The 25,268-nt window shown below is 36.8% G+C and overlaps 1 protein-coding gene across 1 annotated transcript; it reads right to left on the reverse strand.

Annotated features, from left to right (window-relative positions):
- Window positions 1–894: 894 nt before the first annotated feature.
- On the reverse strand, window positions 895–14,740 carry LOC117984483 (acyl-CoA Delta-9 desaturase-like). Its single transcript, XM_034971111.2, has 5 exons — window positions 14,580–14,740; window positions 8,420–8,642; window positions 6,546–6,676; window positions 2,760–2,965; window positions 895–1,616 (listed from the first exon to the last, which is right to left on the reverse strand). The coding sequence occupies exons 2-5, from the start codon at window positions 8,634–8,636 to the stop codon at window positions 1,154–1,156; spliced, it is 1,017 nt and encodes a 338-aa protein (XP_034827002.1). The 5' UTR covers window positions 8,637–8,642; window positions 14,580–14,740; the 3' UTR covers window positions 895–1,153.
- Between the last annotated feature and the right edge of the window lie 10,528 nt (window positions 14,741–25,268).

Genomic DNA, 25,268 nt, shown 5'->3' on the forward strand with positions numbered 1-25,268 from the left:
CCTACGACCTATAAGTGCGAGCGAAACAGACAGATAACTCGACGACTCAGTTTAAAATGCGTCGACTATAGTTATTAAGACAGCCTGAGCCTGAGCCAGTATCAGTCCGATCCATCCAGGAGTTTGAGCTGTGCGTTGATAGAGCAGTCGGTCAGTCACGTTTTCCTTTTATATATTTATCCTTTTATATATTACATTTAAGAACTCAATGTCTGATACTTACTAACTATACTTATTATACTTGATAAACGCAAGCCGTCCGACTTTTGCGTCTCTTGCGCCTCTCGTCGTCTCGTACGACGAAAAGTTTCTTCTCAAGTTCTCGAGTGTAGTGAATCAAGAGTAAGGATATTCCCAAGTTTAAAAATAAGTCAATATTTATGTATCTCGTTGAAATTAAAAAAAATCCTTTCTTTGTTCATGCAGAATTCAACAGTAACCTGTAGGTACTTACCTAGGTACAAACTTTTCACTCAGTCGTAAGAACGATGCCTGAACGCATAGAAAGATACAAATTACAAAAGTAGGTAGTAATGACCAACATGCGTTCAATGCCTTACAAAAAATGCATTACATAGGTACAGTAGTTTATATGACATTTTTGATTTGTAATTTATATTTTATTTGTCGAGATTTGATTAAAATAATATAAAATAAAATATAAAAAATGCATAGCAAGAAATAATAATAAATATTATTCTCGTTTTTTATTTCTGCCTTGCCGTGTTAAAATCAATGGAAGCTATTGTATCGAAATTATGTTGTTTTCATGTACATTCTACCTAACAATGGCTCGTTAGAATGATTGTTCAGAACTCGTAATTTCAATCTTCAATAAAAAAAATGTGGTTTCAACATGAAAGTGTATAAAAAGTAGATAAATAAAAATATGCGTTCACTAATAATACATATGTATTTCTAGTTATACAGCAATCTATTTTAAATTCTCATATATTTTATCTAATTTTCTATATAAATATTTAATAAATTACAATGAAATCTTAAAATTACTTAAATATATCACATAATCCTTCACAGTCAATGGCTAATAATATCTATAAAATGATAAGCTTAATGCACATTATATTTATAGGATTAACCCTTTCTTCACAATTTGGCCTTCAGCTTTACAATAAATTTTGACTCTAAAACTCTATTGTGAGTGTTCATGTGATTCTTCATAACCCCATTCCGGGTGCGTTCCATCGCCCGTCCTCTTCACTCTCTTCTCGATGACATCAGCTGAGACAGTTTTAAGATCGTAAGCCCAACCAATTTTAGCCATCGTGTCAATGAACAGCTTCGAGAGATTCAGCGAGTAGTTGCCCAGTTCGGCGGTCTTATAGTCCCATGGAAACGTATGATGGTAATTGTGGAAGCCTTCCCCTAAGACCACTAATGATACTGGTTTGGTTTCTACGGGATTGATGTGCTTGTCATAAGGCTTGTCACCCCATTTGTGCGCTGCTGAATTGACCAACCACGTGACGTTTAAAACGTAAACGTATCGGAAGATTGCGCTTACGAAGTAGGCATTCCATAATGATTCCCCCCACAAGGTTGGTATGTATGTTGGTAGCACGAAGCAAGCCAAAGGCATGAGAATCATATAGTATCTGTAAAGGAAAAAGACAATAATAATTTTACTAAATATATTCGAAACTAGATTATGCCCGCGTGGACTACACAAATTTGAAACTACTTAGCTATATTAGGGGTTGAGTTTTTAAAAATCCTTTCTTATAGTGGATGTCTATGTCATAATACTCGTTACTATCTGCATGCCTTTCAACCCTATCCGCCGTCAGATCGAGTCTAGTTTAGTGCATGTCGGTTTGAGCTGTGGGTTGATAGATCAGTCAGTCAGTCAATCAATCACCATTTAAATAATCACCATTTCAATAGGTGACTAATATAAGGTAACCAAGGGAACAAAGCTAAGTATTCTTTCTCATTTTATAGGAAGAGGCGGCAACTTTGAATCATTCCATAGCTAAGAGTAAATGCTTCCAAATTAAGTTCATTAATCATAACATACATAATCTTTGGCACATGAGAGGAAGGAAAATTCAACGGGTAGGTAGATAACAATTAATAACAAAATAAATGCAAGTGAATTGATGATTATTGCCCACGAGTTAATTCCATTTTATAACATTACAACATTTAGGTACTTAGGTACATTTTAACGATTTTCAATGAAAAATTTTATCATGGACTAAAATAATTATTCCAAGCCAATTTAACACCACCACTTACATAAACTTTTTTCTTCTTGATAATAAGATATCTTAGAAGGTAAAACACCTAATTATTATTTTTATGATAGGTATATATACATATATGTATGTTGCTACTGGCAAAATATAGTGTTTAGCGTTTCGCTACGAAGTCGCATAGAAAAGCAGTAGGTATTTACCATACCCCAAGTTAGTCGACTTATAGGTATATACCGTACCGTTAATTGTAACGAAATTTGGTGTACAGAGATAAGTTGCATCCCGGGGAAGGACAAGGGCTACTTTTTTCTCAGAAAATCAAAGACTTTCCACGGGATTTTAAAACTTAAATCCACACCGATAAAATCAAGTTCATAATCTAGTCGGTACAGAGATGGCTTGCATCCCGGAGGATGTAGGCTACTTCTCATTCCGGAAACTCAAAGAGTTCCGACGGAAATTGCAAAACCCGAAACTTTTGCGGACGAAGTCGCGGGCATCATATAGTAAGTACATGAATAAAGAAGAACTGGTACTCACTTTTTCTGGAATCGCAGTACTGGATCAGCCCTCAGATCGTTCATATCAATGGTGTGTCCTTTCGCTTTGATCTCAGGGTGTTTCCTCACCAGCAGCCAGCCGACATGTGAGAAGAAGAAACCCCGTGTCGCGTTGTGAGGGTCTGCATCAGTCTCTGAATACTTGTGGTGCATTCTATGGTCCCGTGCCCAATCAAGTACCGAGTCCTGATGAAACAAAAGTATAATATCATCAGAACAAAAAATTATTGATAATTTTCTTAAGAAATTTGGGCCACGATTCATGAATCCGAGCATTTCTATGTAAAACAACATATTGATTAGGTTACTAAATAACACGCTAAGGAATAAGGAAGGCTCCCCTCATATACTTCTGGGTGCAGACATCTATACCCATCCCCATAACTGATCCTTTCAGATATTATAGAATTAAGGGCATATCGATTTCTTTTACATTCTAATAAACGTACCTTCTTTGACATTCATCTAAAAAATTACAGTAGCGAAATCGAAGTAGAGCCTATTCGGGAGGTCGGTTGTTCGATCCCGGGCACACACCTCTAACTTTTCGGAGCTATGTGCGTTTTAAGCATTTAAACATCACTTGCTATAACGGCAGTGGCGTGCAGGTCATAGAGGCATAAATGCACTGCTTACCCCAGCTGTAATAGCTCAATGCATATTTTTCATTATGACCTGCCAGTAAACAGGTTCCTACTTAACTAATGCATACCCTGGCTTCAAACCCTGTGCACGCCACTGTATAACGGTGAAATAAAACATGTGAGGAAACATACATGTCTAAGATTTCTCCATAATGTTTTCAAAGATGTGTAGTCTGCCAATCTGCATTTTCTCATCCTGAGAGGAGATCCTTGCTCAGAAGTGAGTCAGCAATGGATTGATGATGATTGATGACGATTCGAAGTTTGGTGGCCTACCCATGAAGTGGGCGAACTTTATTGCTCGTCGGTTCATTTTGTATAAGTAGTGTAAGTATATATCTGTCTGTCATAGTGTTCGTGCTAACCGACACTTGGATCTTGCTGGAATAAACTTGCCAATCTGTTCAATAGAAGCATCTGTTAGGGTTTGACGGTTGGCCTATTGTCGTACCTAGTACTCATTTTTTGACGGAGGGAAATCCTCATTTTAAGATACCGGCGGGGTTATTACGTAAAACTTTGCAGTAGCGACAGCAACGCGACAGCAGTAGCAATGCGATAGTTCATATGCTGTCTCTCTTCTTCTTCTTATTTTGCTTTGTGGCTATTGCTGTCTCTCTCTAGCCGCTGTTACGTGTGACGTTTGACAGCAATGATCGCGAGATTTACGCATGTCGCAAGCCTGTCGCGAGATACGTAATCACACGCGCCGCCGGTCTCTTTAAGGAAAGATCGGGTTACGTTATGTGGGATTTCTGCCCACTAAAACCCCCTCGGTAGCTATCCTGAGGTTTCGAGAACCTAGAGAACGTGCACCGGTGCCTTCTAGCACAAGCTTGAAAGTGTTGTCATTACTAAATTACAATATACGTATTCAATTGCATCATCATATTATTTGTATAAAAATAAGTATTTTTGTGGGTAAAAAATTAGATGTAAGAAAATGTAAATACATAAGATAAGATCTTATATTGAGTATGACTGGAGGCAATGCTTGGAGTTATGACTGGGTCTGAGATGATGCTGATAATGTTTTATTTTTGGGCTAAAATAACAAATATTTACATAAGTAGTAAGGTATATTACTGATAAAAAATTAAAACGCTACGAGTATATTATGTATATCTGTGCAGTGCAACAAGCCATCAAGCGCATGAATTCCAATGTTACTTGTTGTTTGGAATAAATTAAATTAAAAAATACATAATTACTAGGTAAACGATGCCCACGACTTCGTATGCGCAGATTTAGTTTTTTAAACATCCCGTGTAAATTTTTATGTTTTCGGGCTAAAAAGTAGTAAGTATATGTCTCCTTCCCTGGGATGCAAGCTATGTCTGTACCAAATATGATCAAAAACAGTTGAATAGATGCTGCCGTGAAAAGTAAGCAGACAGTCAGACACGCTTTTGCATTTCTTAGTATAGATGTAGAGCCGTGGTCAGGCCATGTTTGTAGCAGAAACAAAAAGGAAAGTAAGAAATACAAACTACTAAACCTATCGACAGATTACCATCAGATTACTGATAGATCAATTAGATTGTTGCAGTCAAGGGCTAACTTGTATTTGAATAAAAAAACCGGCCAAGTGCGAGTCAGGCTCGCGCAATGAGGGTTCCGTACTGCAGTCTTATTTCTTCGACATTTTGCACGATAATTCAAAAACTATGATGCATAAAAATAAATAAAAATCTGTTTTAGAATGCACAGGTGAAGCCATTTCATATGATACCCCAGTTGATATAGTTATCTTACTACGAAAATTGAAAATACATACTTATTACCTGCCAAATTTCATGATTCTAGGTCAACGGGAAGTAGGTACCCTGTAGGTTTCTTGACAGACCGACACACAGACAGACAGACAGACAACAAAGTGATCCTATAAGGGTTCCGTTTTTCCTTTTGAGGTACGGAACCCTAAAAATGAAAATTGAATTCCGACGTTAGTCTCCTGACTCAAGTATACCTACCTAATATTTATTAGTCAAAACTGAGTTATCTCCCAATTCACAGACACGGTGGTTGTGTGTGGAATACCTATCCCTGGAGTCAAAAGGATATCTTATATATTTTATTATTATGTAAACAATTATAATTTTGTTAAGACTTGACATTGACATTGACCGGAAGCATGCCTCAAGCTACTGAGGCTTGAAGGTGAAACTGATAACAATTATTATGTTCAATAGAATCGGATATTGCTCATCTAAATAAAATATTGTTTGTTTGATTAGGGACTTTTCTTTTGATCACGCATGTAGTTTAATCAAATCTATACCCCTAATCAGGTAAGTAGGCACGGCCGAAGCCTCCCGCGAGACTGGACCAGCGTCATCGTGATAATTTCGTAAAATAAATATCGATATTTCGAAAAACGAAAAGTCTGTCACTCATCCAGTTACCGTCTTGGTTCAACGTTGCTTAACAATCGCAATCGTTTGAGCGTTGTCCAGTTAGGCCACATATCCCTCAAACAAAAACTTAAGGAAGCTGTGATAGCCTAGTGGTTAGGTATGCTGTGCCCACGAGGGGGGAGGAGATCCAAATGATACACACGTCCTTCCTTAAACGAAGTCTGTTTATTACTCGTACAATTGTACTCTTTGCTACCATACCTCACAACCGGGGCAGGAGAAAAAAAAATGTAAAGCACTTAGACAATTTACATATTTTTTATGTTGCTACGGCGTAAAACAGCCTTTAAAAGCATCGACTTTAATTACATGTCCACTGGCAAATCACAAGGCTTATCTCACATTTGCCATTAAACGTGTGAAATCACGCGGCTATCACTTTATTACGAGCATGATAATAATTACTCCGCTGGGTTACCGATAATCTCTATTGAAGTTCCAAGTCCACCCCGATATGTTGTTGGTATTTCGTGATTTCACTGCCATATCAGTGCACCTGACACAACCGTGCTAGACCTGACCTCAATCAATTGAGACAAACTTAACTCGATGATAAGTACTTAACAATACATTAATTTTAATTTTTAATATACTTAATGTCAACATGGCCTACTGCAGCGTGGCAAACTGCGGCCATCCCGAAATTGCCCAAAGTGTCAAACGAAGTTTTCACTTCAAAATAGATATGTTATTATTGATGTATACCTGAAATGCGATAGTGTTGAACACGGTGAGTAATATACGTAGTGGTAGTCTCGCTTTGTAGGATTTGTGTGCCCAGAGTCTGTGGGCGCCCGCCGTGATACCGAGACCAGATGCCAGGTAAAGCATGACCGCTGTAAAAAAAAAGTAGGTAAGTACGCGGCCAAAAGTGATGAACATCGATCTTTAGAAGGAGATAGCATATTTGTAAAGCACTGTCTCGGTCGTTGAGGCCGACAAAACGTCATGTGGGTATGAGTGACAGAAACAACGCTCTACAAACCTGAAATGACATTCTAAAGACCGATGTTCATCTCTTTCGGCCGCGTACTGTACGTTATTTTTATTATAATACCGAGTCTTTTTACATTCAAGTGTGTGTGTGTGTTAGATACCTATAGTCAAAAAATGTTTGTACAGACCCAATGGATGGACTTTTGGAAGCCCAGTATTTGAAACTTTGATATTTGAAATTGAGACAACGCGCGCAAAATCGTTATTTTTTTCTGATGATTCAGTCACGACTAACTTGCTTTATTTAAATGAAATGAAATGAAATGAAAATTTATTTATAACATTTGTTATAATGAAATTTTTAAGATGTTGTTTGTTTATTGACATCTTTTTCTCAAGACACTACACTGAATAAATCCATCTTTCTCACATTTTTGCTGAAAATCACTTTCGTTTATGGTCCCCTGACACGCTTTAGCTAAAGTAATGAAGGTTCTAAAAGAATTAATGGAAATTAACTTTTTCATTTTCCAAACAACCAGAGAGATGGGAATTTTTTTAAGTAAGTAAGTAATTTGATTAAAGCTACAAGCCCTAAGGGTCCTTAAGGTAGACTTCCATGGGACACAGCCGATGCGATCGACGCGCGCTATGATGCGCCGCGGCTGATGCGACAATAAGGCCTGTAAGACCTAGACCATCTACCAATAAAATATTGGCAGATGTTCCTCCTGGTCCCTATGGTATGAGTGTAAACTGTAAACGCACCATTTTTGACGTTATAAGTGCTAGAATCACAGATTAAAGATGTCTAGAGTGGCTAAATCGGCTAGACACTAAGAGCACTATACGCAACGCACTAAATGCACTACATCCGATCGAAGTCCGTGAAAATACGTTCATTTTTATTTTGTACTAGCTGCCCCGGCGAACTTCGTACCGCCTAACAGTCGATTCTTTTTCTGGAATTTTTTAAATTTTCTCTCCGTAAGAACCATCCCCGTACTTCAAGGAATATTATGAAAAAAGAATTAAGTAACAAAATTGTTTCAGCTGTTCTCGAGATCAGCAACACATTCAGCGATTCATTTTTATATAATAGATGGGAGCTTATGACGTATGTCGTAGATAATAATTGCTGGTATTCTCACGGATGTGGGATAGAACTCGGATGACGGAAATGTAGTGCGTGATCGCCGCGCCGTTAGGGGATACGTCCAGCCTGAAATACGGTATTTTACACCAAGCGAGAAAAATCTAAATATGTATACTTAAACAAGATAATAAATTAGCAATAAGCAATCGAAAATGTTAGTTTCGGTTTATAAATTAATTATATCATAATGAATTTTATAATTCATTTTAAATCTTATAATTCATTCAAATTCGTGTGACTGCATGACAAGCTCATGAACCTAAATCGTTTTAGGTTCATGAGCAAAAACGCTAGCCGCCGTCGTTGGCGGCTAGCGTTTTTGCGACGAAAGAAATGCAAAATTTTGTAATTTTTTTGCCAGTTTATTATCACTTTAAGATCAAATTAAGAAACTTTTCAAAAAAGGGTGAAATACCCTAATGTAGCTTATTTTTTTTAATTATTATTCTATTGTGTCACTCATAAAGGTTAAGAAAAAAATACTCACTGAATATTCGTGTAGCCCACATCGCTTGTGTCAGAAACACATAGGCTCCATAAACTCCTCCCAAATGGAGCAGCACGAAGAGTATGACATTCCTCCAAACTATCTTCCATTCTCGTTTCTCAGCAGAGGGCGGGACGAGGGGTGGCGGCGTGGCGTCTTTGTTAAAATCCGATTCGTATAGAACCCAGGACCCTTGCTGCTGACCTTGAGGAGGCATTTTGCTCTAGAATTAATCATATAAGTATGTTAATATCTTAGTTATTGAAAAAGAAGGTTTTTACCACTTTGTCAGATGTCTGTCTGTTAACTTTTGCAATCAATTTTAAGTTGACTTCCCGATGAGCTTCGATGAGTTACGACTCACCAGAGCCACCCGCCACCAGACCTGCACTGCCTCGCCTTGTGCGATTAATATTCTTTATTATATTATAGGTAGGTACTTATATGGGTTTACGCTCACTACATCCACTCTGTAGCGTCAGCGGATCGCCTCGCTCGCAAGCTGTCCACGCGCTCACGGCGAGTCTGCTCGCATGCTTGCCTTGCGTTGACTGCTCCTTGCTAATGCAAGGGTCCCGAGTGGACTGCGTGCTGTCTGCGAATGATTCACGCTAGGGATATTAGAGACCTTTGCCAATTGGTGATAGATAATCAAAAAGTGGACTATGCGATGTCCACTCGTTGACCACGCGATGTTTACACATTGACCACGCGAGGTTCACCGCGACGTCTTCCCGTGGACAACGAGTGGACTCCGAATGTGACGTGGAACGACGAGGTGGTGTATGCCGGGTGGTTCTATAAATGAGCTATGCAACCCTTTAGACATAACTAATAGAGAGACAAAGAAAAAAAAGAAAAAATAACAAGACTAGAAACCGGCCAAGTGCGAGTCAGGCTCGCGCAACGAGGGTTCCGTACTATAGTCGTATTTTTTCGATACTTCAAAAACTGTGATGCACAAAAATAAATAAAAATCGGTTTTAGAATGCACAGGTGAAGCCCTTTCATATGATACCCCACTTGATATAGTAATCTTACTTCGAAAATTGAAAATACTAATTATTAATTTATGACCACAATTTTTTTTTGTATAATGTCACCACAAATTCACGGTTTTCAGATTTTTCCCCTAATGCCAGCTCTAAAAGACCCACCTACCTGCCAAATTTCATGATTCTAGGTCAACGGGAAGTACGCCGTAGGTTTATTGACAGACCGACAGACAGACGGACAGACAGACAGACAACAAAGTGATCCTATAAGGGTTCCGTTTTTCCTTTTGAGGTATGGGACCCTAAAAATTGAATTAAGTAAATGAATAATTAATTGAATTAAAACATATACAAGCGCTTCTAAACTTTATTATTACCTAACAAATAAGTTGTCAAAGGTATATTATGTTTGATTAATTAAAGTGATATTAATATAATATTCCATCGCTTCCAACATAAAATTCACCCTTTAGTAAAGTTGACTCAAATTGCTTTTGCCATTTAACTTTATTAATGTACGTGAACGTGATGTACACGTAAATTAGCTAGTTGAGTGACGTTTTCATTTTACTTGTTAATATTATTGGCCGCTTAAATCAATAGTTTTTTCGGCAAATTGTTAAAATTATTCCGCACAATTATGTCCGCTCTAGAGTCCAAACTCCAGAGTCCAGACTTGCTATCGCGTTGCTATTAGCGAGAGATTTTAGGCAAAAGTCGCATCTAGTTCGAAGCATTCATTAGAAATTTCCTGCATGATGATACCGTTTTATATTGGACTAATGAAAAAGGACAACCAACCATTTTCATCAGTCGATAGAATTTCATTATTTATGCGAGACTCATGAGGCGCGTATAAAAGTAGGTAGTTTAAAAAGAATGCCTAGTCATAGTAGTGTAAAATTATTATTCATAGATTTATTATAGATGCTTATTGTATGTTTGCCTCTATTGACCGCGGTGGCGTGATCGCAAATGGACAATCAACAATGATCACTGCAATTTGCTATCAATGGAGTGATAACGAGGAACTAACTTGACCTTTTGTTTCATTTATTTATTCTTACATTGCGTCAATGCCACTCATAACATATCCATGTAAATATTATTGAAGAACAGACAAAAAACTTGCATAAATTAAAGAAAATCTAATACGGGAGGTCACTCATTAGGGTAGGTATGTACGCGCGCGTCTTTCAGTAGCAGTACCTAAGGTAAGTAATATATACCTTTTTAGGGTTCCGTACCTCAAAAAAAGGAACCCTTTTAGGATCACTGTTGTCTCTCTATCTGTCTGTCTGTCCGTCTGTCCGTCTGTCCGTCTGTCCGTCTGTATGTCTTTATGTCTGTCTGTCGTGTTTGTCAAGAAAACCTATAAGGTACTACCCGGTGACCTAGAATCATGAAATTTGGCAGGTAGATAGGTCTTATAGCACAACTAAAAGGAAAAATCCGAAAACTGTGAATTTGTGGTTAAATCACAAAAAAAATATTAAAATGAACAATTATTAGTTGTTTCAACTTTCAAAGTAAGATTAATCTACCAAGTGGGGTATCATATGAAAGGGCATTACTTGTATATTCTAAAACAGATTTTTATTTATTTTGTGAATTTTAATAGTTTTTGATTTATCGTACAAAATATCGAAAAAATACGACTGTAGTACGGAACCCTCGGTGCGCGAGTCTGACTCGCACTCGTTAATTTAAAAACCTAAATACACGCAGACGTAGTCGAGGGCATCATCTAGTTTATTAATAATTTATATTCTTTTATTTCTGTGACTATCTTTAATATTGTAATATTATCTATCGTAATATTATCCCATCGTGCATCGCGACTAAATTAAATTTACCAGAAACAATATCCATAACGTTCAATATTTTAAATTGGAAATTGGATAATATACAGACAATATAAAATAACATTTGCGATTTTTTTTGGCGTGTGATCATGAGAGATAGACCGTAGGTAGGTAGCAATATAACAAAAAATTTATTGTACCTAGCTATGTTTTAATATGCAAATCAAATGTAAATATGAAATATACAGTAGACAGATAACATCAATAATTACTTAGGATGTATTTGAATTTTGAAGTATTGATAGATGACAAATAGTATTAAAGTGTTACTGATTAATTAACTAAGTATAGTTGTTGCATTTCACGAGGGCGAGTGACCTATGCTTGTGTTAAATAGGTATACGACGTAACCACATGTAAAGATCATTCGCCTTCGTGAATTGCAAGAACTGTAAATACTTAAATTATTATTTAGCTAACTTATGCTCCTAAAAATATATGCGGATATCAAAGTTTTCCGCTTTTCGAATACATTTTCATATCGACTAATGGAAACGAGTAGGTATTAAAAGGTTAGGGAAAGTATAAAGTGATCTGATATTATTATTTAGTTAAATTAATCAGTAACATTTTAAAACTATCACCACACGAGTAATCACTATTTGTCATCTATTAAAATCACAAGTATATTCTAAGTAGTTAATGTTCTTTATATCTAGAAGCTGTGATAGCCTAGTGGTTAGGACGTCCACCTTCTAATCGGACATCGGGGGTTCGACCCCTAACTTTTCGGAGTAATGTGCACTTTACGTAATTAAATATCACTTGCTTTAACGGTGAAGGAAAACATGGCGAGAAAACCTGCATGCCTGAGAGTTCTCTACAATGTTTTCAAAGGTGTGTGAAGTTTGCTGATCCGCACTTGGCCGCCGCCATCAGACTGCGGCCAAACCCTTCTCTGAGAGGAGACCCGTGCTCTGTAGTCTGTAGTGAGCCGGCGATGAGTGATGATGATGACGATATTTACAGTATCGAAATTTACTGTGTTAAAACGGAGTGCATTTTAGAAAATTTATTTCATTTTGCCTGTATGAGATTTATGCGAATCTCGGTCGGTAGACACTATGCCGCCAGCTCAGTGCTCTGCATCTGTGTCTACCCGCTTGTGATGAAACGACCAGAGTTTCCACGAGCTAAGTATTTTACCTAGCTGTGCAGTGTATGGCGTATCGCGATCGAATCGATCAATGAAAATGAGTTTTAACTATATAACTAGCTTATGCCCGTGACTTCGTACGCGTAGACTACACACATTTAAAACCTCTATTTCACCCCCTTAGAGGTAGATTTTTTTAAAATCCTTTCTTAGCGGACGCCTTCGTCATAATAGCTATCTGCATGCCAAATTTCAGTCTGATACGTCCAGTAGTTTGAGCTGTGCATTGATAGATCAGTTAGTCTGACTCGCACCTGGCCGGTTTTTTTATATTTATAATCATCATGATCAACCCATCTCCAGACCACTATAATTGAGCAGGGGTCTCCTCTCAAAATGGGAAGGAATTAGGCGATAATCCGCCAGGCTGGCCAAGTGCTGATTGGCAGACTTCACACATCTTTCAGTACATTATTGGAGAACTCTCAGCCATGCACAGGTTTCCTCACGATATTTTCGTTAAAATGTGATAAGGAGGCGGAACTCTTAACTACTAGCACAAAATTGTGCAATTCAGTTAGTCGGTCAGTCAGTCAGTCAGTCACCTTTTCCTTTTATATATTTAGATTCAAAATTAACACTTATACCTACTTACCATACAATATACTATTTGAATAATTACCTAACCAATTAAACTTAATGTTATAGAAATGTTCTAGAAACTAATATCTGTATATCTGTATATCACTGGCTTAAAATTTAAAATTTACATAGGTACAAATCTTTGTGATCGATGTAACTATGCAACTATAAATAATTATTTTTACGGAAATGTGAAAAATATAATATAAGAAACATTATTTTGCAATTTTCATAATGTTTTTTTTTTCTAACATTGTGTCTTGGTATCGCAGTTTTAATTTCGCTTTTATTAAAATTCTAATTAAGACAAAAAACTTAATTAGGCTTAAAAGTTGTAATTAGGCTTAAAATTAATTTCAACTATTTTTTCGTCATTATAAATATAAAAAATATAGCTATACCTGTATTCTGTAGCTCATTTAATATTTATTATTACATTTAATCATACAAAAAAAATTAAGCATTTTCAAACATTTAAATATTTATTCTGAAGGTTAAATCATTATTTTTAAATTTAAATAATATAAAATCAAACGCAACGTGAACATACCTATTGAATTAGTGCATTATCAAAATTCAATTTATTCTCCTCGTTTACTTAGGTACCTACTAATTACAATTTACAACCTTGACACGTGTTGTCCCAAAAAAAGGAGGAAATGACGTTCAACCACGTACCATGCACTTTTGCGGGGCAAGAGAAGAGTACCTAACTCATAGAGATAGTATTTCATCCAAGACCTAACTATCTACCTAATTTAGCCACTATTGAATTGTCTACTGACATTAAATAAATATAATGTAATAAAATAATATACCTAGGTACTACTTAATATTATAAAGAAGAAAGTGTGTCTGTCTGCATGTTTCACGGCCCACCTTTTTAACCGATTTTGACGTTTGGTATACAGAGATAGCTTGCACCCCAAGGATGGACATCGGCAATTTTCGCTCCGGAAAGTAAAAGAGTTTCCACGGGATTTTTAAAAACTTTAATTCACGTAGACGAAGTCGCACAGGTGAAGACTTTTTGCTAGCAATTCGCCCTATGTGCCCTAAGTATGACACAAATTCTATTTTCATTTTATTTAATTGACTTTGCTGAGTTTTTTTATCATGGGTCATTTGAATTTATTGGATATCTCAACTTAAATAAACTATATAGGTATATACATGTAGAAAAAATTTATATTTACAAAAAAAATATACGCCGTCCAAATGGTCATTATGGGCATTGTGCCCAATACACTGGCGCTATTACCTCGCTGAAGCAAGGCTTTGCTGAGTTGTTTGAAGGAAATTAAAAAAAAATTAAGGGGAGATTAAAAACTGATTTTTAATCACGAGACTCTGTAGAGTTCTTGTTATTAAATTAGTTCAATAACCTCCACTTAAATTTTGAATTTGTTTTGAACAACTACTCAGAGCTTGTTTAGTAAATATATATCAACTTTTACACTTACTTTTAAGTTGTTGGTCGGCAAGAGTCCAACTTGTATTTCTCCAACTTGTAACGCAAAGTTTATGTACGCGGTTATGTGAAATAAATACTTTTCACTCACCTTAAGGGGAAAGCACTGCAACTTATTCACCGAAGAGGTTTATTAAGTTAGCACTTATTGGGTTGCGATCGGACTTAGACGTCTCGAGAAACTACAAAGATAATTTTGTTAACGCGGATTATATATCTGCTATGTTTTTATTAGGCGACAGTTTGACGTCCTATCTACTATCTACGAATGACTTACGTAGCGCGTAGCCCGTCGGATTCTCGGAGATTACCTACAGTCGTCGATTGAAATCATTGAGCCGATCACGATCAAGTTCAGCATAATAAAATGATTGAGCTGGTATAGTAACGATCGAATACCAGTATATTTTAATTTTTTAAGTAATAATAATTAAAAGCGTTGCAAACAATTACCTATGTGTTAAATAAATTTTTAGGGTTCCGTACCTCAAAAGGAAAAACGGAACCCTTATAGGATCACTTTGTTGTCTGTATGTCTGTCTGTCTATCTGACAAGAAACCTACAGGGTATACTTCACGTTGACCTAGAATGGCAGATAGGTAGGTCTTATAGCAGACATTAGAGGGAAAATCTGAAAACAGTGAATTTGTGGTCACATCACAAAAAAAAGAATAATTAGTATTTTCAACTTATAAAGTAAGATTTCTAGGTAGGTATTCCAAGTGGGGTATCATATGAAAGTTCTTTACCTACCTGTTCAGTCTAAAACAGATTTTTATTTATTTTTATGCATAATAGTTTTTGTTCTATCGTGCAAAATGACGATAAAATACGACTGTAGTACGGAACCCTTAGTGCGCGAGCCTGACTTGCACTTGGCCGGTTTTTAGACTCTGCTTGATAGATGAGAATAGATATCATAAGATAATACTTTAGGATCAAAATAAAATCAAAGTTTATTTAATTCATGTAGTAGTTGTGTTCATGTAATGGACAACTATATAATAGTGTATCTTATGCTACATAGCTGTGACTCTACCTCTACCGGTTTGGAATGTAGATTCTACTGGCAAGAAATTCAGCAGTTGCTCCTTTCAAATCATAAAGTTACAATACGAGTATGTCATTACTGTATTTACTGCCTTCTGAAACAGTTTTTACTACCTCAGGAGGCGGGGCCTAGCACTAAAGCTGTAGGTACTTGTGTATTTAAAAAAAAACTAAAAGCTCAGTCAGTTGCTTCCAAGTTCCACGCCACTTTGTCACTAAGGATCTTTAATAAATATACCTACAAACAGACTACGAGTTGTTGTCTAGAGCTAGATCATGCAGTAAACAAGTTTTTTTTGTCATTAGTTGGAATTAGGAATGCGTTTCAGAAATCTTCCACATTCCGAATAGACCAGTGAAAATGCTCAGCTCTAATGGCTCTGCATATGCGGGCCTAAAATCACTCTCCTTACATACACCATATTGTAATATAAAGATTTAAAGGAGGATTAATAGGAGGATGAATAATAATTTAATAATGGAGGAATAATATGGAGGAATATTATTTAAGTACTAGCCAATAACAAGATTAGTTACTCGTACCTACCTTATAAAGAATCTATTAACTATTAACTTAGGTATGTTTAAAAAATGTTAAATGTTATGTTTAATGGCACTACTGAAAGCCATAAAGCAAATTAAGAAGAAGTATGTTAAAAAAATATATATTTTAACAAATTTAATAATAGGTATTATTTAAAGATACCAATTATTAGTATTATTAATTATTGTTTTAAGGTTCAATGTGCTATTTTGCGGTTGTCATTTTAGGGAAAAACCGACTTGACAAATTATATAGTCAGCCGTAATAATTGCTATTATTTTAAAGTTAATTATTATTTATTTTTGTAAAAACTTGTAAAAAACCAAAAACCATCCAAAAACTAACCATTAGGTTTAGGTATATTTAGGCATCCTTGTATATTGTGTTTCGCAGCAAAACAAAGATCTTCCCGCGATAGATATAGGTACTTACATAATGATAAGTAGTCGCGCAGAATACCAGAAGACTAGTTATAATTATCACAAAACCATTAGATGAACCCCGCAAATTCTTCCACGTGGATTTAGGTTCTTTTAAAAATAACAAAGGAACTTTTAAATTTTCCGGGATAAAAGAGGTAGCCTATATCCGTATACGGGATCCAAGCCATCTCTGTAGTCTGCCAAAAAGGTGATGCTCGCGACATCGTCCACGTGGCATTAGTTATAAAATTAGAAGATAGTAATATAGGTAGTATGGATTACCTACGACATATCTACCTACTACTTAAATTCGTAACTGTTAATTGGAATAGTAATTAATTATTGTTAAATCCTATTGTATTCAATTTTGTTAATTAAATTCGAAATATTTAAAAGTTTCGTCTCTTAAGTACCTATGCCTAAGTATTCTATTTTGTTATTATAATTTTAGACTAATACGGCGATAGCCTAGTGCTTAGGATGTCCGCCTCCTAATCGTAGGTCGTGGGTTCGATCCCGGGCACGCAACTCAAACTTTTTAGAATTATGTGCGTTTTAAGTAATTCACACTAAAATAAGTAAAATGTCACTTGCTTTAACGGCGAAGGAAAACATCGTGAGGGAACCTGCATGCCTGAAAGTTCTCCATAATGTACACAAAGGTGTTTGAAGTCTGCCAATCTGCACTTGGCCAGCGTGGTAGACTATGGCCAAAACCCCTCTCATAGAGGGAGACCCGTTCTCTATAGTGAGCCGGCGATGGGTTGATCATGATGATGACACTAACTGATGTCCGCGACTCCATCCGCGTAGATTTAGGTTTTATAAAAATCCCGTGGGAACTACCGACCTTTCATCCCGAAAAATCAAAGACTTTTCAGGATTGAAACTATCCAATGTCCGTCCCCAGGATACGTAGGTACAACCTGTATGAAATAGATGCTGTCCCAACTTCGTCCACGTGACTTTAGGTGTCTTAAAATTCCCGTGCATAGATTTTTCGGAACAAAAAAGGAGCCTTTGTCCGTCCTTGGGATGCAAGGTATCTCTTCACCTAAACCTTTTCCTTTCCCTTCACCTATAAATCCTACCTAAACCTTTACCGAATCCTTACCTTTAAATACCTTTCACCAAAATAAGTTAAACCGGATAGGCCGTGAAAAGCTAGCAGACAGACACACTTACACGTTTATTTATTATAATATATTAGTATGGATTTCATTTTCTACAACAGAGGTACTATAGGCAGGTCAGTTACTGACTGTTTTTATATCTATACATATTTATTTATTTATATCTAATACCTTTTAACATGATATCGACCTATAACCATCTATAACCTAATTTAAAGATGACATAGACGTATCTATAATATCCATGAAACAGTAACATTTGCTAAAAAAATAATAGACTAGTTACCTACCTTCCAAACGAGACGCAATACAATATTATTAACACTTCCAGAACTGCACATAATCAAGCCGAAAATTGCATAGGCTATTATTTTATTTACTTACGCAATTTTGTAATGAATATTTAATGAGAATTATTAATCTATTTACAAAAGAAAAAATTTGCACAACTAAGTATAGCGCATTGAGTGAACGATGAAACGTGAGTGTTCTATAATCCTACGAAAATATTGCAGGTTAGCAATAGGTAGCTCATTAGCGATTCATTAGCAAAATACGAATTTCTGATGAATTCAATAGGTAGGTACACCGCACACCTTCGTTCCTCCTATTACCAATTTACCACTGGCGATTCAACCTGCCTGGATGCGTCACTAGTCAGTCAATAAACCATAATTCCATACATTACCTTTTATTTAAAAATGCGAAAGTGTGTCTGTCTGTCTTACTAGTTTATCACGGCCGCCCATCCGTTTAACTGACATTGATGAAATTTGGTACAGTGATAGCTTGCATCGCGGGGAAAGACATAGGCTACTTTTTGTCTCGGAAAATCAAAGAGTTCCCACAGGATTTTTTTCTTAAATAGAGATAGCGAGCAAACGAGCAGGCGGGTCACCTGATGTTAAGTGATTACCGCCGCCCATGAACATTTGCAGCATCAGAGGAACCGCCGATGCGTTGCCGGCCTTTTAGGAATTTGTTGGTCCTTCCCTTGAATAACCCCATGTTGTAATCTAGTGGGAACACCGCCGATGGGAGTTGGTTCCATAGTTTACATGTGCGTGGAAAGAAGCACTGGCACAGCGAACGGTCGAAGTGCACCAGACACCCAGGTGGTGAGGGTTAAATTCCTTACGCTGGCGCGCGGCGCGGTTGTAGAAAGATGAGGGTGGAATGAGGTCAAAAAGCTCTTCAGAGCTATTAAAAACTAAATCTACGCAGAAGAAGTAGCGGGCGCTTAAGTAGAAGAATCTTCTATTAACATATTTTTCCATCCAGACTAACGCGAACGTGTGTCTGTCTTCTATTTTGTCACTGTTTTGCTGTTTGGGCCAGACATAGGCTACTTTTAGTCCGGGAAAAGTACAGAATTCCCTCGGGATTGTTCAAAAACCAAAACTTACGCGGATGAAGTCGCGGTCATCATCTAGTTTCCTAATTAATTCTGCCAAATTTTGACACACACGTATAAAGCTAACACAAAATTACTACGCCACTACCGATGTACCTAATACATCTAAATATATAAAAGGAAAAGGTGACTGACTGACTGACTGATTGACTGACTGATCTATCAACACACAGCACAAACCCTAAAAACATTTCACGGTAAGGATTTAAAAAAATATTTATAAATCCTAATAATAGAAAATGATATCTAGGAACTAGAAACATAACTGGTATGGACTAATTATTATTATTAAAATATAATAAATGTTTATTTATCTAAATATCAAATTTAGATAAATATTAAATAAAAATTTCAAACTTGTGCTCACGACCCGTGCCGTTAGAATATCTACAGGCTATTATTTTGAGAACGGTCAGTGAGACGTTACATCTCTTCCGTCTAAATTGGTTCAGTAGTATTTGCTTGAAAAACAATAAATGAATATGATAATACTAGATGATGCCCGCAACTTCGTCTGCGTGGATTAAGGTTCTTAAAAATCCCGTGGGAACTCTTTTTTTTCCGGAATAAAAAGTAGCCTTCCCCGGAATGTAGATACCTAAGCTAACTCTGTACCAAATTTCATCAAAATCTTTTAAACTGTTGGGCCGTGGAAAGCTATCAGTTTCTACTGACAATTTCCTGACTGAAGAATACCTAAATTCTTTGATATAGTTTATAGTCGAATCTTTGAATTGAAAAAAACATGGTTTTGACAGAAAGATGGACGGACAGGTACAGTACGCGGCAGATCATTATTATACAGAGGTTCGACTAGTCGTCTAGAGTAGATACAGCAATCGTGTGTTAAGCGCGGGGCGAGGGAGCGTCCCGACTCCCGAACTGCCCGAACTGGCCTACCGGCTAGGTATAGGTTGTAGCCGTCATTAAAACTATTATTTTGTCTTTCTTTCCACTGTGACTGAATTATAATCGAAATTATTGAATAAGGATGAAAATGCAAGCTAGATAGGTACCTTTAAGTAAGCATAGAGATATACTGGAGTAGTCACTGAGACTTGGTTGTTTGCAACAAGAAGTCACGCAAGCATGCGTAACTACACTAGTCCTCTGGTATATATTGTGTTATCTATGACTTAGTCTATGGCGAGCGCCAGGCGAAACATGACGCGTTTGAGCGCTGGTCAAAATTCTACGTTTCATAGCCTCCTAAGGAGCGGGGCGCGCGAAAGGACGCCCTTCTTTTTTATTGTTTTTTATTGTACGGCCCTGGATATCAGTCCTTTAAGGCCTTTCAAAAATTACAAATTCTAAAAATACAAAATTGCTTATAACTAAATATTATTCTAAAAGTACAAAATTGCTTATAACTAAATATTATTCTAAAAGTACAAAATTGCTTATTAGTCTAAAGTTATTACATTTTATCTACAGCATATATAATTAAAAATAGGCTTCTTCGCTCGTGGCACACAGATTTTGTTCGCCGCTCGGTTCTAGTACGTTAGTACATAATAGTTCAATGTAAGTAGGTACAGATTTTAAAACAAACTAAATTGCCCGTATTGACTTGTTTGTTACTTACTATAAGACCTTTGAAAAAAAGTACATACCTACATATCTAGACGAAATGGTTCCCCTCTATGTACATATTTATAAAGAGTAAGAATTGTCCAATTTGCGAACAAGCGACTATATTGTAAGCATCAATTGCAAAATAGTCTATATCCGTTGACCGATAGACGGTACTATAAGCACTGCCGCAAAATTTAAACAGCTTGGTAGGTAGGTACATACTGAAATGACCAATGTAAGGTTAGGTACCTACACAATTTAAAAACATTAAGGTCTATTGCTGACCAAACGAAGTGACTAGTGAGGTCTCCGAGTCTATTAGGGTGAATTCGTACTTTTTCCGTCGGCCTGTCAGAGCCTAATCACTTCTGAACGAACATAAATAATTAGTTTGTATTTAATGTACCTATTACCTACTAGCTGATGCCTGCGACCTCGTCCGCGTGGATTTAGGTTTTTGAAAATCCCGTGGGAACTTGTTTCCGAGATAAAAAGTAGCCTATGTCACTTGGGTATAGTCAAAGACCAGGAGTCTTTGACTATACCCATGGTCATGCAAAAAAATCACGTCGAACCATTGCCCGTTGCGACGTGATTGAAGGACAAACCAACAAACATTATAATAGGGGTAATGATATTAAAATCGATGACCCAAAGCCTAAAATGACATTAAAAATGTAATGGGGCATGTAACAAATGTAACCTTTGAGAACATTATGGAGGCATGCAGGTTTCCTCACGATACTTTCCTTCACCGTTAAAGAAGTGATATTTAATTGCTCAAAACGCACATAGGTAACTCTAAAAAGTTAGAGGTGCGAGCCCAGGGATCGGACCCCGGGCCTCTAGAACCCCGGCCAACGTCTTAACTACTAGGTTATAAACAAAAAACTCAACTAGAAGGTAAATCAAAACAAAATTAATACACATTGTTTTTGCAAATTTTTTGCTACGTACCAAGTAGGTAAAAACGATCTTCGGGGCGAATTAGTTAATTAGTTCTGTCTAAATTAAAATGATTATTTAACTATAGGCTTATAATTAGCTGGGTCCAGAGTCCATACGTGGTCAACATGGCCGGTAGCCAGGAATTGATTTCAGAGGGGGTTTTATCAGGGCCTAACCTAATAAATTTTTTATCATTTAATATAACAAAAACAATTTGAAGTAATAATAATTCAGAGTGAGACCGCATGCACAGACCGCACAAACGGACGGACGAACATTTACCTTACTACCTAGGTTTACTTGGAGATCTCGCCTCGCTTGGTCACAGCACCTAAGTTATGGTACGATTACACCTAACGAGTACAGTGGCGAGTCAGTGTCCTCGGCCGAGTACTCGGTTGGTATAAACACTTAACGAGTGCAATTTCGCCACAATTTCTCAGCCACAGCACTGTCTCGGCCGAGTGACATTTTACTGTCTCGCTTCACAACTCGGTAGGTGTAATCGTACCATAATAATAAGGAATTGTCATTAAAATAAATGACAGTACCTATACTATTTCATATTTGTTAGTATTACAGGTGCAGTTAGCGTACAGGTGCCAGGACGGCACCACGGAGGAGCAGCAGCGGAGGTCACAGCTGTATTAGTGACGTCTAGCCCCCAAGGGGGGAGAGTGAGCATAAGGGACAAGGAAGAGACAAAATAATTTGTAGGGAGTCAAGAAGGGGCCCCGGGAAAATGCCAAGAGCAAGTACCGAACGGGCGCCCTCCCGCGATTCGGCCCATATAACCGAGAGGTTGGTGGGGCCATGGGAGGTGGAGGGTTGGCCAGTACCTATACTAATTAATAAAAAATGGTAATTTTCTATAATAATAAAATATTACACCACTTAACTTAATAATCATAAAACGGTAGTAATTGTGAGCAACAAAGTGTACGGTTTTTACCTATTTTATTCTAGGTACTTAGCTTTTACCTATATTCTCATAAAGAACTATTTATATCATAGATGTGGGTTTATACGTGAGAAACGTGTAGTTACCTACTTACTTACTTTTATTTAAATTTAATTATGAGATTTGCCATTCTAAAACTAACAGTGTGGCCAAAGTATGTGCCATAACTTTAAAAACAAACTTTGTAAACATTAGCCCAACGCGATCGGCCAATGCACTCGGTGAATGTGTACAGTGGTCCAACTTAGTACGACATTTTCACATCTCTCCAAATTGCAACACTTCAGCGTTAAATGGACCCCGACCGACTGTCTTGGTTTAAAACTCATATTCGTCCATACATAACCGGCGCTTCTAGCGGAATCTTGTAAAGTTAAAATCAGAGACTTTAAAACAAGGACTTTTAGGTCTACTACTTAGGACTTGTATTCTGACGATTGTGTTTCGAGTCTTTTGACTCTCAATTCTGTGAAGTTGAAGCAAGAGTTGAAGAGATGTAAAATCTCATACCAAAGCATTATGTCGACCTGTAGGGCGATTGTCTAAAACCTGCATCAATCATTATTACAATCTCAATTGTTCTGATTGGCTGAATTTGTGCGATTCTTGTTGCAACAATGCATTGTGGCCAATAGTGAGCGAGCATTAACCAATCAGAGATGATTGGGATCGTGACATTGTAGCTGTCAAACAACCGCGGTAGGGTCACTGGCTGACTTATTTATATGTGCCGCGCAGGACCAAAGTGCTACCCATTTTGCCGAATTTTCTAGGTTTTCATACAAACATAAGTCAGGATCTTGGCGTTACTTCCAAACTCGTTAGCAGTGTATTTCCCGAAATCCTTGCGCCAATGTATTTCACCTGGAACCATTTAGTACTTTGGGAGTTACTAGTGAACAGATGACACAGTTAACAAAAACATAACAATTAAATTATTATTTGAATCGGTAGATATGTACGTTATCTTATAAGCACACTAATTGAACATTGGAGGAAAGTATCGGTCCACATTCGCAATCACGTGATAATGAAATATTGTATCACGAAGGCAAACGTGGCAAAGTTCAGCGTTTATCAGTGCAAAGTAGTCAAAGGTTCAATGCGTTATGATATTTACTGCTTGCTTATTATTTATGGGCCTGCGCAACACACACAGACAGAGCGGAGCTGAGTTTTTTAAAACAACTTAATTTTACCATCATCATCGTCATGATGAACCCATCACCGGTCCACTGCTGAGCACGGGTATTCTCTCAGAATGAGAAAGGTGTAGGCCATAGTCCGCCACGCTGGTCTAGTGCGAATTGGCAGACTTCACACACCTCTGAGAACATTATGGAGAGCTCTCAGGCATGTAGGTTCCTTCACGATTTTTTCTTAACCGTTAAATAAAGTTATATTTTAATTGGTTTAAACGCACATAACTCCAAAAACATAGAGGTGCGTGCCCGGAATCGAACTCCCGCCCTTCCGAATCTTAATGGACCACTATAGGCTTAGGCTTATTAGGCTTTTATAACTTTATTTATAAACCATAAATGCTATTAAGTCAAAAGCCGTCCTTATGTCAAAATAAATAAAAGTTGTTCAAGAAAAACTTTCTGCTTCGGCTCCACTCCACTCTGCTGGTGTCCTTTGTACCTATAAATACTTAGAAAATCAAGTCGCAATCCGCCTTTCTATGTGTATTTGCTTTATAAGTACTTTTAACTACAAGTGGATAATAGTAGTTACAAAACTGTTTTAACCAGATTTAAATGTCTGATTGTGCAAGAAAAACTTGCACTTATGTCCATTTTTAGGGGTCCGTACCTCAAAAGGAAAAACAGAACCCTTATAGGATCACCTTGTTGTCTGTCTGTCTGTATATCTGTCTTCCCGTACTTTCCGTTGACCTAGAATCATGAAATTTGGCAGGTAGGTAGGTCTTATAGCTGACATAAGGGGAAAAATCTGAAAACCGTGAATTTGTGGTCACATCACAAAAAAAATTGTGGTCATGAACTAATAATTTAGTATTTTAAATTTACGAAGTAAGATAACTATATCAAGTGGGGTATCATATAAAATGGCTTCACCTGTGCATTCTAAAACAGATTTTTATTTATTTTTATGCATCATAGTTTTTGAATTATCGTGCAAAATGTCGAAAAAATACGACTGTAGTACGGAATCCTCGGTGCGCGAGCCTGACTCGCACTTGACCGGTTTTTTCAACCCGAGACGCAAAAAGATGGCTGCTTATTTCGAAAAGAGCCGAGTTCTAGAAACTGCTAAACAAATAATATCTTTTAACTACTCAGTTCGAATATATCGTTTATATACCTACCTATGTCTTAAAACATTATTTTTAATTACTCGGAATAATGTAAGTACTAAGTACCTATTGTATTTCATAGTACTATGATGACTCATAGATTAACGACAAAACTTTCGTCATTATCTGACCTCTGAATTGTTTGGAATAATTATAACAGTAATACCTACCTAAAGTCTAAAGTGAATCCAAAATTACGAATTCAGAATTTTTTCTAATACCAGTAAAAAAATCTAAGTAGATCAATATTCAATACAGTCAATGTAATAGTATGATCAAACTAAGATCATTCAAATCCCTGTAGGTATAAACCTTTACAAGAAATTATAAATTGTTAGAAATTAGCGCGCAAGTTTAAAGCTAACTTATCTAAAAATACCCAATTATTCACCTGCGATTCTGACTGACTCTT

The sequence above is a fragment of the Maniola hyperantus genome, chromosome 8, assembly GCF_902806685.2.
Source record: "Maniola hyperantus chromosome 8, iAphHyp1.2, whole genome shotgun sequence".
NCBI lineage: Eukaryota > Metazoa > Arthropoda > Insecta > Lepidoptera > Nymphalidae > Maniola > Maniola hyperantus.